The sequence below is a fragment of the Gastrolobium bilobum genome, unplaced genomic scaffold (genome assembly GCF_033153095.1).
Source record: "Gastrolobium bilobum isolate Gb01-03AN ecotype WA unplaced genomic scaffold, APGP_CSIRO_Gbil_v1 utg7546, whole genome shotgun sequence".
Lineage (NCBI taxonomy): Eukaryota > Viridiplantae > Streptophyta > Magnoliopsida > Fabales > Fabaceae > Gastrolobium > Gastrolobium bilobum.
Genome location: NW_026897020.1, coordinates 42,935 through 57,058, shown reverse-complemented (window position 1 = coordinate 57,058; position 14,124 = coordinate 42,935). Strand labels below are relative to the sequence as shown.

General features: G+C 30.9%; 1 protein-coding gene across 1 annotated transcript; it reads left to right on the top strand.

Annotated features, from left to right (window-relative positions):
• The first annotated feature begins 11,069 nt into the window (after positions 1-11,069).
• Positions 11,070-12,623, top strand: LOC133303480 (uncharacterized protein At5g65660-like). Its single transcript, XM_061503393.1, has 2 exons — positions 11,070-11,291; positions 12,002-12,623. Exons 1-2 carry the CDS (start codon positions 11,070-11,072, stop codon positions 12,161-12,163), a joined length of 384 nt encoding a protein of 127 aa, XP_061359377.1. The 3' UTR covers positions 12,164-12,623.
• Positions 12,624-14,124: the final 1,501 nt, after the last annotated feature.

The following is a 14,124-nucleotide window of genomic DNA, read 5'->3' as shown; positions in this document are numbered from 1 at the left end:
AACTTGATAAGTTTATCTCCGGTCACCCCAAAACTATGTCGTTTTATTTGTTTATTTCCTTATATTAATTGATTCACCTTTGAATGGTTAAGATTCTTTTTTTCTCTCTCTTCCTTCATTACCATTGCTTCATCTTTGTGCTGTTATGATTTAATAGTCAGAGATAAAATTATCTCAAGCAGCTTGAGAAACGATAAGCCCTATATATATATGATAAAATCATTTCTGCAGCTGCTGTATATACTAGGGATGTTCGCGGTTTGGATTGGATCGATTTTGGAAGCAAAAAGCATCTGATCCAATCCCTTCAATTTGATCATGTAATCATCCATTCGGTTTAGATTTTTTTTCAAATCCGATCCAATTTTTTTCGATTTGGATTGGATTGGTTTTCGATTTTTTAAAAAGCCTTAAATTTGTTTCATGATTATTGTACAAATAACATATCTTTTGTATATATTGACTTTGTAAAGTTTTTTTTTTAAATACAGAAATATTAGTAAACGATAATATAGTTTTTTTTGGGCAGTAAGATATGAAGCTCTACACGGATAAAATCTTGCTGATGGGATGTGGCTAGGTTTTTTCTTGGGTTTAGTTGATGGGTCTTGGGTTTAGAATTTTTTGGACTATGATTGGGGAAAGGCACAAATAGGTAAAGGGGAATTAATATATTGGATCGGTTTGGATTGTATCTGTTTTCATCAACCAAATCGAAATCTGATCTAATCCAATTAAAATTTGTGATTTTTTTTTTGTTTTCGGTTTTTCGGTTCAGTCACCGCGGTTTGAATCGGTTTGGATCGGTTGATGAACAGCCTTAGTATATATAGTGATTAATCTTGACCATTGATTCCCAATATTTAATGTTGTCACCCACCATATTTAATACTATCATCCACTTTTGTATGATTATGATTTCTCAAATTTAATTGGATACATACAGCAGCTGCAAAAATGACAACTCCTATATATATATACGAGGTAGGATCCTTTGACACCTCATCTGAGAGCCATTACATCAAAAAATATCAATGCCTGCAAATCAGAGTCGTTGATATTTTTTGATCTAATGGCTATCAGATGAGGTGTCAAATTTAAAATTTGACACTGGTGTCAAAGGATCCCGCCTCTATATATATATATATATATATATACACACACGTTAAGAATTATTTTATATCGATGTAAGTTACATTTTTTATTTTGATTATTGATCTATTTATATTTAATGGTTCTAATTTATTAAACATGTGAGATATTAGATGTAAACAAATTAATGATCAAAATTTTGTATAAGTCTTTTTATAAAATAATAGATTAAAAAAAAAAAACATTCTCCTCCTTTTTTATATCAACACAAAAAGAAACATAAAGAAAATATACAATCATCTCACCTTGAAAATTTGCATTAAAGAAACTCCTCTCGAAAAAGCTAAATGCATAAACAGTGGCGGATTTAAGTTGTTAAGTTAAAGGGATAAAATTTAGTGGTTGGTCCAGCTAAATTTTTTTTGCCTTGGCTCATTAATCTTGCTGGATCTGCCGCTGTGCATAAACCTACAATGAAGGGGCGAAGAAATAATAGAACAAACCGGGATTGCAGTATATTAGAATGCCTGACGCGTCGCGTATGGCAATTATCTAAAATCTATCGTTGAATAATCAATCTTTATAGTAATGGAATCAATACTATCGTTATGAAAGGAAGTATGCTGATAATAAGAATATTGTCAATGATTTATCGGATATATTATATTTACAAACTTTTTTGTTTACAAATTTTTATAAATTACATTCGTACTATGGGTAGTATATATTCAAATAATATGTACGATCTGTAATATAGTTTCTAAATAAAAAAATTGTACATATAACCCTTCTCTTGAATTATTATAAAAAAAGTTATTGAAAACCTTGAAGTTGCATACCTTGGATACAATTAAGTTACAGTAATATATATTCAAAATATTTCTTGAGAGATACTGCCTCAGCCCTTGAAAAGCTCCGCCACGAGCCTATGTAATATCCACATGTGTGTGTAAATGAAAATTTTATAAGTTTAAGTTTAACTTTCTTAAAAAAAAATTCAACTTCAATTTACCATTAATTAGGCAATGTTTACAAGTAGTTTGGTAATAATGGTCAGCAGAAGAGGTTCTATATTAAACTATTACGAACGGTTTAAGCAGTCTCTTCAAAACAATATCCCTATATCAGTTTTGCTGGGGAGTTATGGCTTAAACGTCTGGTTGTAATAAAAATTAGAAACCAACATGCATATGTTGATCGATCCAAAATGAAATTAACAAGTGCAAGACACCAAGAAACAGACACTAGTTACTAAATGTTACTACTAATTCCAAAATTGTCTTTTATGTGAAAGGGTGCATATATTCACGGTCCTTGTATGCATGTTCACGTTCTGCAATAAAGAAACGCGAATACATCCAACCACCAAGCTACCAGATCGTAAAATAAATTAATACTTGGATTCGTAGGATATAATATGCTTACCCAACATCCATTCTTTTGTTCGAAATTTTTTTCTAAAGATATCTCTAACTGTAATTGCCGTTTTCATGCCTCATGCCCCATGCCCCATGATAGTTAAAATCGGGTCGAAAGAAGATAAAAAATCATAAAACGTAAAATTCTAACGTAAAAAAAAATCATAAAAAATCATAAAAACGTTTGGAATTTGATAAAATTATTTTGATTGAAAAAAAATCGTAAAATCATAAATTTAAATTGGAACTTTAACTACTATGCTCATGCCTACTATAATTGGCGAGAAACTTTCGAATATAACCAATGAATTAGCCACCAATATTCATGTCATAGTTATGTAGAAAGCTCTATTTGTCAAAATTCATGTCATATAAAGCCAACAACAGGGGAAAAAGCTCGGATCTTTCCACTATAATCCAGAAATTACATGGACCCTTCTATTCAATTTATATTAAAAAAATATAAAAAAGATACAGCCACCTGAATATACAAACACGCAGAAAAATATTTGTATAAAGAATCAATTAGTAATGGAGATTAGTTGAGGAGCAATGATGATGATTCAATGATTGACTAAAAATTTATTATAAAACAAACTTTCTCTTGTAATGATTTTATAGCATGCTAAGCTAAGACACGCTCACTAACCCGGCCACTGAGAATAAAATCTTTTTTTTTTTGTTCCGTTGAATGTCCCGGGACATCATGCAAAAAAGAATAATTACGTATTACAGGTCATATATAATTATTTTTTTATACGCTCGTAACTATGTATTATGTAATTACGTAATACATAGTTATAACTTATAATATTAAAATTTTTGTTCATAACATTTATAACTATGTACTATTTATAATACATAGTTATTTTTTGTTGTAAGATGATTCTTATATTTTCGTTTTTTTTTTAGGGATGTTCTCATTTTTTTTTGGGTAACATACATGGCGAAAACCCCAAAGGAACAGAAAAACAAAAGGAAAAACAAACAACAAGAAACGAAAAAAGAGCAAGCTCAAACAGAGAGACAAGCTATTCTGTGAGCTACAACAGACTTCTGGCCAGGATCAAGGAGGTCAGCAGCCATGACTATGAGGTTGATCAAATCTTGATGGGGACAGGAGACTAAGATGAGCCCATAATTGTCTTTAACACAGCCTTTTTCGCCATCCAATCTGCACAATTGTTGCGGTTCTTAGAGATATGAGACAAAGCAACAGTCCAATTTTTGTTAAGATAAACTTGAATCTTAGTTACCAATGGAAGCTTTTGAGAAATAATATCAGTACTGCCTCGTAATACCACCACATGCAGCCCATATATAGTTCTTAATGGCTTGATGTATTGCTACTTCGCAATTCTTAATGGCTCCTCATAATTTTGTTGGCTATAGCCCATAGTTCTAGTGGGCCAAGAATGCACAGATCCATGTCAAGGATCACAAGGAAAATTTAATAAGGGCTTGATTGTGGACCATCGGATAGGCTTAATCATATTTTTACTTTGTCGTGTATTAACCAAAAAAAAGGTTTATTGTTTTTTCTTTCTTTTCCCCAAAAAAAAAAAAAAAAAAAAACATTATTTACTCTCCCTCTTTTTCTTTTGAAAGGTTATTAATGTGCGCGTCGATGAAAAAGTTTATCAATAATTCTCATAGCAAAAAATAATAATTTATTTATGTGGTATCTTCAAGAATTTAAAGCGTACTTCACAAAAAGAGCCGTTCCTCTTTTCTTTGTGTGGTGCGAGCTTCTCCTTTCTGATTATGGAATGCACTAAAACCTAAAAGGCATAGTAGTAAACCTCTTTGCATGTGGCATTTTGATTTTGATAATGTTAGGTTCAAAATTATTTTGCTTTCCACATTGGAGTTCCAATGTTGATGTTGACTTGGACCTAATGCTATTACCCCTTTTGATAGAGCATGCAGAAAAATTAATTTGATTTTATATCGAAAAGCATGTCAAATCAACAGGGATCGAGCCATTTATAAAACCACACATTTAATAATTTGCATCCAATCCAATGTTTTTCTTTAACTACACCCTGCGGTTCTTAGCCGTTTTCATTGACATCTTATATTTATTTATTCTTTTATCAAAAATATGTGGATCATTTGAAAGAATAAAATTGTGTCGTTTTAAAATGAGAAAAAAAGATAAATTATGATTAAGTAAGTGAGAATTTTTTTTAAAAAAATGTGGGTCTCACTTTTTTATAAGAGTAAAAGAATATAAAATGTATCATTTAAAATGACACATCTTTTTCTCTATTTCTATTCTCATACTTTAATATTTTATAAAAGGATTTGATGTTTGTCATTTTAAATGACACAAGTTATGTCATTTTAAGAAAAAGATAGATACAAGGAATAGAAATCATGGGAGAAAAAATTGTTGGTTTTTTTTTAAAATTTAAAAATTTAAATAAAAAAATTATTATGTGTCTATCTCTCTCTTAAAATGACAAAACTTTATGTCATTTAAAATGACAAATACTTTTTCTTTTATAAAAAGTTACCAATATTATTTAACTTTAGAAAACCTAATTCTTATTTTTTTTAACACCAATGTTATATCTTTACCATATTCATTTTATGGATCTTGTTTACAAAGGAATAATGACTAATAATGTGCCGGTTTAAAATAAAACAAAAAAATATTAAATCTAAATAATATTTAGTAAAACAATTAACGAAAAGAAAAAAGAAACTAATTTTATTGTATTTTATTAGTTGTTTTTTGTGTACTTTTTAACTTTATTTTTTTAATAGTAAATCATTGTTAAACACATATAATATTTTTAATATTAAATAAAATAAGAAACTAAAAAACAAAAATTTACATATAATTAACGGAGAAAAAATTTAGAGCTCCCCTCCCACGTGCTTCTTTGTTCAAGAAATTAACATTTGAAATTTTATCTTTTTTTCTCTTTTCCGTACATTATTATCGAACGTTGTTTTATTCTTATTGGCTCGGCCCACTAATTGATTTATGCATTAGGACTGTTGAAATTTTTTCCTAATTAATAACGGCCTTCGGAGTTCGGAGAGAGGCCTCCACGCAACCAAATTTATTTAAAAATAGGGAAAAGTGTCTATATATTTAAATTACACAATTTATATCTTTTCACTCTCATAAAGAGGTAGGACCCACAACTTTATTTTTTTTGTCAACTTTCTCTTCTCCTTTATCTATCTCTTTCTCTCTCTTAAAATGACACAACTTTACATCCTTCAAAATTATACACACTTTTCCCTTAAAAATATGATAAAAGAACTTGTTGCAGAATGCTTTTTTTTTTTTTTTGTTGGTAAATTGTCCCAAAATGCTTTACTATATAACACATACTTTTTTTTTTTTATTTGGTATTAAGTTTAAGAGTTTTTTTATATTTTTGGATTCCTTCAACACATGAAAATGAACTCTTTATATAAGAGGAAGGAAGTAGGAGAAAGAAGCAAAATTTCTCCACATGAGACTTAAAAGGTCAAAGACAAATTTGACTGTCTTCACAAAATTAATTTAGTGCTAGCCATCATTTACAATTCTTTAAATAAACGTGCACGCTCACACACACAAAAATGAATTTAAATATTTAATAATTATTATATATAATTGCTAAAAGATCTTTTACAGCATATTTAAAAAACTTAAATTCAGTTAAATGATACACCACAACAATTACTCTTTAATAAGTTTGAAATTATTTTTCTAAAGTATGGTGATAGGAAAACATATTATAGATTTTATCTTCTCATACAAAATTTAGTCACTATGCTTATTTTATTTTTAGTCCTAAAGAGACTATTTATGTTATAATCTTATTCAACAATCTTCAATAATTAACAGCTAAGATCCTTTTAAAATTTGAGGTTCTTTTAAAATAACAACAAAGAAGTATTGAAAAACAACATAAAACTCTAATTAATTTTTTTTACTGGCCCAAAAGCAAAATATTCCCGATTATGAATTCATTTTCTAAGACACAGATCATGTTGGGGAACTTGTGATCTTCTTTACTATCCAGGGAATAGTGCTTTTAGTCGTTCGAAAGCTTTTGGACAAGCCTCTGTCAATGTGTTATTTTCTCATCTGAATCCGTTCTCTTGTAAATTGTACTTGGCCCAAAGGAAAAGTTATTTACAGAAATTCGGGTTGGATTGCATCTCTCTCTCTCTCTCTATTGGATATTATTAATTGATTTAAATGACATTAATTTTTTTTAAATTATATAACATTTAAATTTCAAGTGTGTGTCACAAAATTTCATATTAATTAAGAATAAACTAAGAAAACCATTAATCAATAGTTTAATATTTTGGGCTAGTGTGTGTCAAATCACTCTATTAAAAATTTGGCACTTAATCTATTAATGTGTTAAGTTCTACTTTACTTTTAAGTTCCCTGGACCAGTGTAAGTGCCAAATCAATTTTTTCTATTTGTTCTACATCTGTGAATGGATAATAAAATAAGAGATTTTAATTTTTAATCCACCCTTAAACAGCTTTCATACCATGGATAATAATTCTATACAGTAATTTGCTAGATAAATAATGAATTATATCTAATTAAATTAGTTTAAGTATAGTTAATAAATTTGTGATTAAATATATATAAGTAGGTGATTAATTTAATTTGGTAGTTCATTAATAACATATGTGCTTATGGTTAGGTTATTGCGACCCATTTTTTTTTAAACTTTTTATATTCATATGTGACGATTATTAGGGTTTTTAAAATTGAATCGGATGGTCCGGTCAGTTTAGTTGTAAATTAGACACTTAATTAGCTATATTAATTTGAGTCTCATAAGTCACAACTAAATTGATAGTTAGGTCGATCATTTTACACGTTCCAAGTAAATCAAAATTAGTTAAAACACCATTGAACTAGCATATTCAACAAATTGAGTAGGTCAATTCAAACGATGAAACCAATTGAGCATGCAGTGAAATTCTCATTGATTGATTTCCAATCAAATTGTAATAACATTCTCAATAACCTAAAACCTTTGTTTTATTTCTCTCTTCGAAATCAACCAATCAATTTAAACGATTAAATGATTTAATCAATTAATTAAAAAAATTGAAAGCGTCGATAAATTGCAGCCGGGGCAGTTATTTATTTATTAACATCTAAACCAAAATTCTAATAATTTATTTTCCGACCGAGATTTAATAACATTAACAATAAATGAAACTTTTTAGGCTGTCAGGGTGAAAAACATCTATACGAAAATGGATTCTCTCTCATAATTAAAAAAGATATGATATGATCACCAGAGATAATTATAATTATATAAAGATGAATCAACGATTATGATTTAATAATTATTTATTCTAATATTTTTTTCTCTTTTCTTTATCATCATTGATTCACTTTTGTATAATTATGATTACTCATATCATCATATTATATTTTTTTCAATATAAAAAAATTCACTCCCTCATTATTTAGTTAGGTGGCGTGGAGAAGCTAGAGAAACCTTTCATGAGCAACCGTGCTTAACACCAATTCGCCATGCATCTCATCATGGTCGTGGTAGGGTAATCTAGGCACCTTAATGTTATACTAAAAAAATGAACCACAGTGTATCAAAAAATAAAAAATAAAAATGAAAGACGTCTCACCTGGGAAAGCTACTTTAAAAGTTATGAAATGCTTTAGTTTCACTCCCACATTAATTGCTATCTCTGTGAGACTAACTAGCAAGTTTCAACAAGATTAATATGCTATCGAAGTCTGGAATATTATGTATTGCTATCTCTGTGAGACTAACTAGCAAGTTTCAACAAGATTAATATGCTATCGAAGTCTGGAATATTATGTTACGATACGTTGAGTTCATTTTGTATATAATTAATGTGGAATTTGTAATATTATCATCCCTTTTAAAAATTGACATTATGATGATAGCCCTTTTCTAATTTAGAGTAGTTTCACTCGCTTATTAATATTTAGTATTTAAAGACATTTTAATCCAGTCTATAAATAGTTCTTTCCGTGATCTCAATTCTAAATAAAAACATCAATTGTTATGAACCTTAAAATTATCATCTTAAAAATTAACTAAAAAATAAGAGTGCTCAAAAGTCTTATAAACTCCGTATTAATTATATACACAACCAATATAAGACTTTAACATATTAACTGAATTTGAGCAAACAAGTGTACTTTCTGTTTCATAATTAAAGAAGTGCTGTTTAACTAAAAGTATGGTGGGAAAGTCTCACTTGTTACATCAGTGTTAATGCAATTGCAATCGCCTTGTTATTAATGATTGAACTGAATAGGAGAGTGATCAGTTTTATTTGGATGGAGATTTTATAATATTCAACTTCAAAGTTCAAATAAACGCTACTTAGATTAATTAAATGAGTGCATGTTCTTGCTTTAATTTTAGAAAATTTCAAGATTTTCATTTTGAAAAAAAAATTATAAAGAAAAAAACAAGGTTTTCCCTCCAACTTTAATTTGATATTCTCAAAAGTGTTTTATATTTTAATGATATCCTCATATTTTTTAAATGTAAGACTAATTACTTTTAAATAGAGTACAATACAATTTAGTCATTAATTCATTTTATTTTCTCTTGATTGCAGTTCATTTATGATTTATCATTACATCCAAATTCAGAATAATATCCAGCATTGTAGAAGCATCCAAATAAAATTACATCCTGCTCCATAAGATTTGCATATCATCAAGTTGATTAAAAATTATTTTGTTGTGGATTATAATCTTAGGAAAAAGAAAAACACTTCGTTTACACTTGAGGCCCCACACTTTATCTTACATCAGTTAATGATAAGTAAAATTTATTGGTCGAAAAATGTATCTATATTAGTTAACGGGCTGATAACTAATTTTTCTAAGCAAATAACGCGTGTGTTTTAAGTTTAAAAAAAAAAAAACCTTGGTATAAGTTTTTTAACTTTTTTTTTTTTTTTTTGTAATCTTTTAACTAATTAATATACACGTTGTTACACACACACCCCACTGACCGGAAATATAAACGTTTAATAATAGACAACAGCTTTTTCATTTATATTTTTTTTAATCTAAAGGCTCAATAAATGCTTGATGATGCGGCAACCTCAAAGCTCGTTGGCCCCTTTCGCTTTCTTCCCTTTATTTAAGAGGAAAAAAACAAAAGTAACCGAAACTTATACACTTTTTTCTGTGTGAGGTCTGATCCACTCCCCCTCTTCTTTCCTTTGTTTTCTTTGCAGAGAAAATTATTAAACAGTTACAATAATTTGGTTAAAATGAGTTAGTGTTATTTTTTAATTTTTTTAAAATATTTATTTATTCTTAAATTCTTTCAACTTATCAGTTTTAATTAACAAAATATTCGTAATTAAAATATGATTATGCTTATAAAATGTTACAATTTTTGTGAGAAAATTTCGTGCTTATAAAATGTTACAATTTTTGTGAGAAAATTATGTAGTGGAAATTTCAAAAGAATAACCACTCCTTGTAATAAAAAGTCACTCTCCGAATATATCGTCTTTGAAACGTTCCATTCTCTTTAAAAAAGATCGATCTTTGTTAACTTGTAAATAAATGTTGTAAGAATTTTATTCTTTTAAATGAGTCTACTTGTATTGACTCAAATTAATCAGGATTCAAAACCGGACTGGATATAATTTTTTTTTTAAAGTAATGAAAGTCTCAAACTTAAAATAAAAAACATGATGCATGTACATTAATAATAAAGTAATAAATAATCATCTACACGACATGGATTGATGGATATAACAACACCATTTCAACTTTTATTTTCTTTTCTTTAAGAAGTGGATTTGGATCTATTTTTGACTATGAGTATCCCATTTGAGAGGCAAACTTAATTCCCCTGAAACTCTTGGATCCATCTTCGATCCTTGTAGGCCCGGATATTCTAGAAACTTCAACATTAAGGCAAGATTGTCCTCTAAATTAAGATACTTGGCCTCTCATAAAAATAAATAAAAAGAGGAATTATAAACAAAAAACAAGATCACTTTTTAATGATAAATATATAAGAATCCTTCATAATTTTCCCCAAATGAAAGCACTACCCTTGCAAAACAATCGTTGCTATAAATTGATACTTCAACAATAATTAGTAAATATCCGTGCAAGAGTTGTGATTGAAGAAAGGGTACAAATCAAGAAGATACCCCTAAGTCCCTAACGTGTTTAATATGACAAGTTAGTCCTATATTTCCAAAATTCTTCTTTGATCCCAATACGGCAACCTCTCTCAACCCTACCTTTCTCACTAAGTCATTTTAAGCAGAAATGTAGAACTTTTGTTATAATTTTTTTTTCCTTCCGTACGAAATTGAAAGTGCCTTGGCCCATTGAATACTAACTCATGTCAACCTCAATAACAAATATTTTGTCGCCTTCCACAGTCTACCCACTCGCAAGTACACCCCACTATGTATCAACCACCTAATCAATACGAAGCTGGCAAATGTGCTTCATCTATTTCTTATTTAAATAAGAAATAAGTAATAAGAAGGGAGACAAGACAACACTGCACTCTGCACAAGAAGAGAAAATGGAGCTTGAGGACACAGCAGCAAGCAGGGTTCCCATTGGATTTCCTCTGGGTTTGGCCCTTCTCTTTGCCTGTTTACTATTCATTTGTGGCTTCTTTTGCTGCTGCTTACATTGGAATAAGCTCCAATCTTTGTTTCGATCTTCTAGGGTTATGACCCCTCAGCCTCATATACAAGCAGACTTAACTTCCTCTCCCCAAAAACCAGCTTTTCCTGTTCTGGTAATCACTTCTCTTTTCTTACATCCATAAATTCATATTATATATATATGGTGGCTACTAGATTGGTATTATTAATTTCAATTGCATTTAATAATTTTAATTTATTATTCACATAAATTATTAAATGAAATTAGGATGAATGATTAATAATGAACAAAAAAATCTAACTTAAATTGATCATTGAAAAAATATTACTTCTTACATCATTCAATAACTTTTTATTTGATAATTTTATCACAAAATCTATAGTTCTATTGAAAGTTTCTATCATATAAAAAATAGTAATAAAATATATCAATTTTAACATAGGATTTGTTTTTTTTTTCAGTTACTGCAGATAACTTATCTGCAGTAAGTCTAATATGACCTCGTTTTGAAGTAAAAATCATGGTGTTTTTATAATTTTAATTTATTTTAGGATTATTATAGTGTTTATAATTATAATTTCTTAATCTTTCAATCCCAAAACGACATAGTTTTGAAAGTAAATGGAGATAACTTATCTGTATTGCAGAAATATTTTTATGTTTAATATAATATGTACTTTTAAAATATATTAAAATTAGATTCATTTGATTATATTCTTATTATTGTTATTCAATTTTTACATGATCTAACCAAAATAATAAAAGTAATAAATAGTTACAATTCAACTATAAAATCACGTTTTATATAAATTGAATTTTGTGTTGGTGTTTTTTGACAAGCAGATGATGAAGCAGAACTATGCTAAAAGCTTGCCTGTGCTGATGCCAGGGGATGAGATCCCAAAATTCATAGCCACGGCATGCCCATGTCAGCCTCCAAGAGAAGAAAGGATCACAATCCATGTGGACAAGGGAGCAACCACTGATTTTTGCAGTGGCAACTAATTAAGAGTTCTCGATTTCAAGGGAAAGCATTTCAGAATTCAAGGTTGCCTACATATATATACGCATATCATGGACCATGGACCCTCTCAATATACAACAGCTAACGGCTCTTTGATAGCTATGTGCTGTGAAAGATGATCTCCAAGCTCATTGAAGGTGCCAGAAAATACAAAATTCGGGAGCCCATTTTTTTTAGTCAGAATGGGATGAAAATGGTTGTAATATCAACCTTTTCTATTTTTTTTTAATTTTTTTTAATTTTACCCTTCTCCCCATTTCAAGGATACTTTTATCAGCTCCTTTTAGGAATGATGCCACTACCTGAATGCATCATTTCACAGCCCTGTAATATAATTTGTGTTTAAATCTTATTACAGTATTACATATTTTTCTTTTTCTGAGTGTATTCTGTTAGCAATTTGTATTCTCTTAGCATTTGTTAGCATTGCTTTCTGTTTGGCACCTGTTAGCATTTCTTTCCGGTTTTGTAGCCACGTCACCATGAGTTTGTTACAACAGATTCTCTTGGGTGCTTTTATATACTGAATCATTTGTACCAATTACACACTGAATGAAAATATACAAAGTTAGTTTTTCTTCTCTTCCTTTCTGGAAATGCAGAGTGCTCAAATAACTAATATGGTATCAGAGCCAGGTTTTTTATGGCTCGAGGCAACAACCGTCCTCCGTCGACTTCCGACATATCCTCCGGTGCTTCTTCAATGGAGGATACAGCAAGCCCCTACTCCCTGCAGAGCAGTGATCGCCCTGGTCTTGTCCTTGTGACCCATACCCTTGATGGTACCAATTACGGCTCCTGGAACCGAGCTATGCTTTTGGCTCTTACTGCCAAAAACAAATCAGCTTTCATAGACGGATCTCTTCCCCGTCCTTCCAATTCCGATCTCCTATTTCCAGCATGGAATCGGTGCAACTCAATGGTCATCTCTTGAATACTTAATTCTGTCTCCAAAGCTATAGCAGATAGCTTGGTTTATTTCTCAAATGCCTCTGACGCCTGGGATGATCTACGCACTCGCTTTCAGCAAGCCAACGGACCACGCATCTTCCAACTGAAACAAGATATTTCTTCTCTTCATCAAGGATCTCTTGATGTCAACTCTTATTACACAAAGTTAAAAACCCTCTGTGATGAGCTCCAGGCTTACATTCCCACTCCTTCGTGCACTTGTGGAGGTCTGAGACAAGTTTCGCTTTCACAAGAGCAACATGATGCCCTTCAGTTCCTCATGGGCCTTAATGAGTCCTTCTCCTCTGTGCGAGCTCAGATCCTCTTAATGGATCCTCTTCCATCAATTGCCAAGGTTTTCTCACTTGTTCTTCAGGAAGAGAGGCAACGCCAAATCAACATTCATGTTCCCACCTCTCCTGATACACCCCTCCTCAACTCAATATCCACATCCCCTAACTGTCCTTCTTCAACTGATTCGAACCCACCGCCAGCCACGGCTACCGTCACCGCTCCTCGCCGTTCTCGCCCATTTTGTACCTACTGCCACAACCAGGGTCACGTTAGAGATAAGTGCTTTAAGCTCCATGGGTTCCCTCCTGGATACAGGCGCAGGCCACCTAGGCCCAATTTGCCCACCCACTCAGCCCATTCTCCCAATGCCTCAGCCCAAGCCAATTCCTCTGTGTTTCCATTCCCTCACCCTCATTCTTTGATCCCTAACTTCCCCAATACCGTGAACCCTAACCACGCTCCACCACCCTCAGCTGCCATCACACAGTCTCAGTATGCGCATCTTCTATTGCTCATCCACCAACGTTCTGCTGCTCCGGTCACTTCCTCCTTAGCTTCGGTCACTGATTCCTCCCCATCTGTCGCAAGCTTTAATGGTAAGCGTCCTTCTTCTTTTTCTGATTCTTGTTGGATTTTAGATACTGGTGCAACCCACCATGTATCATTTTCTCCTCGCTTGTTTTCTAATTCTTCCATC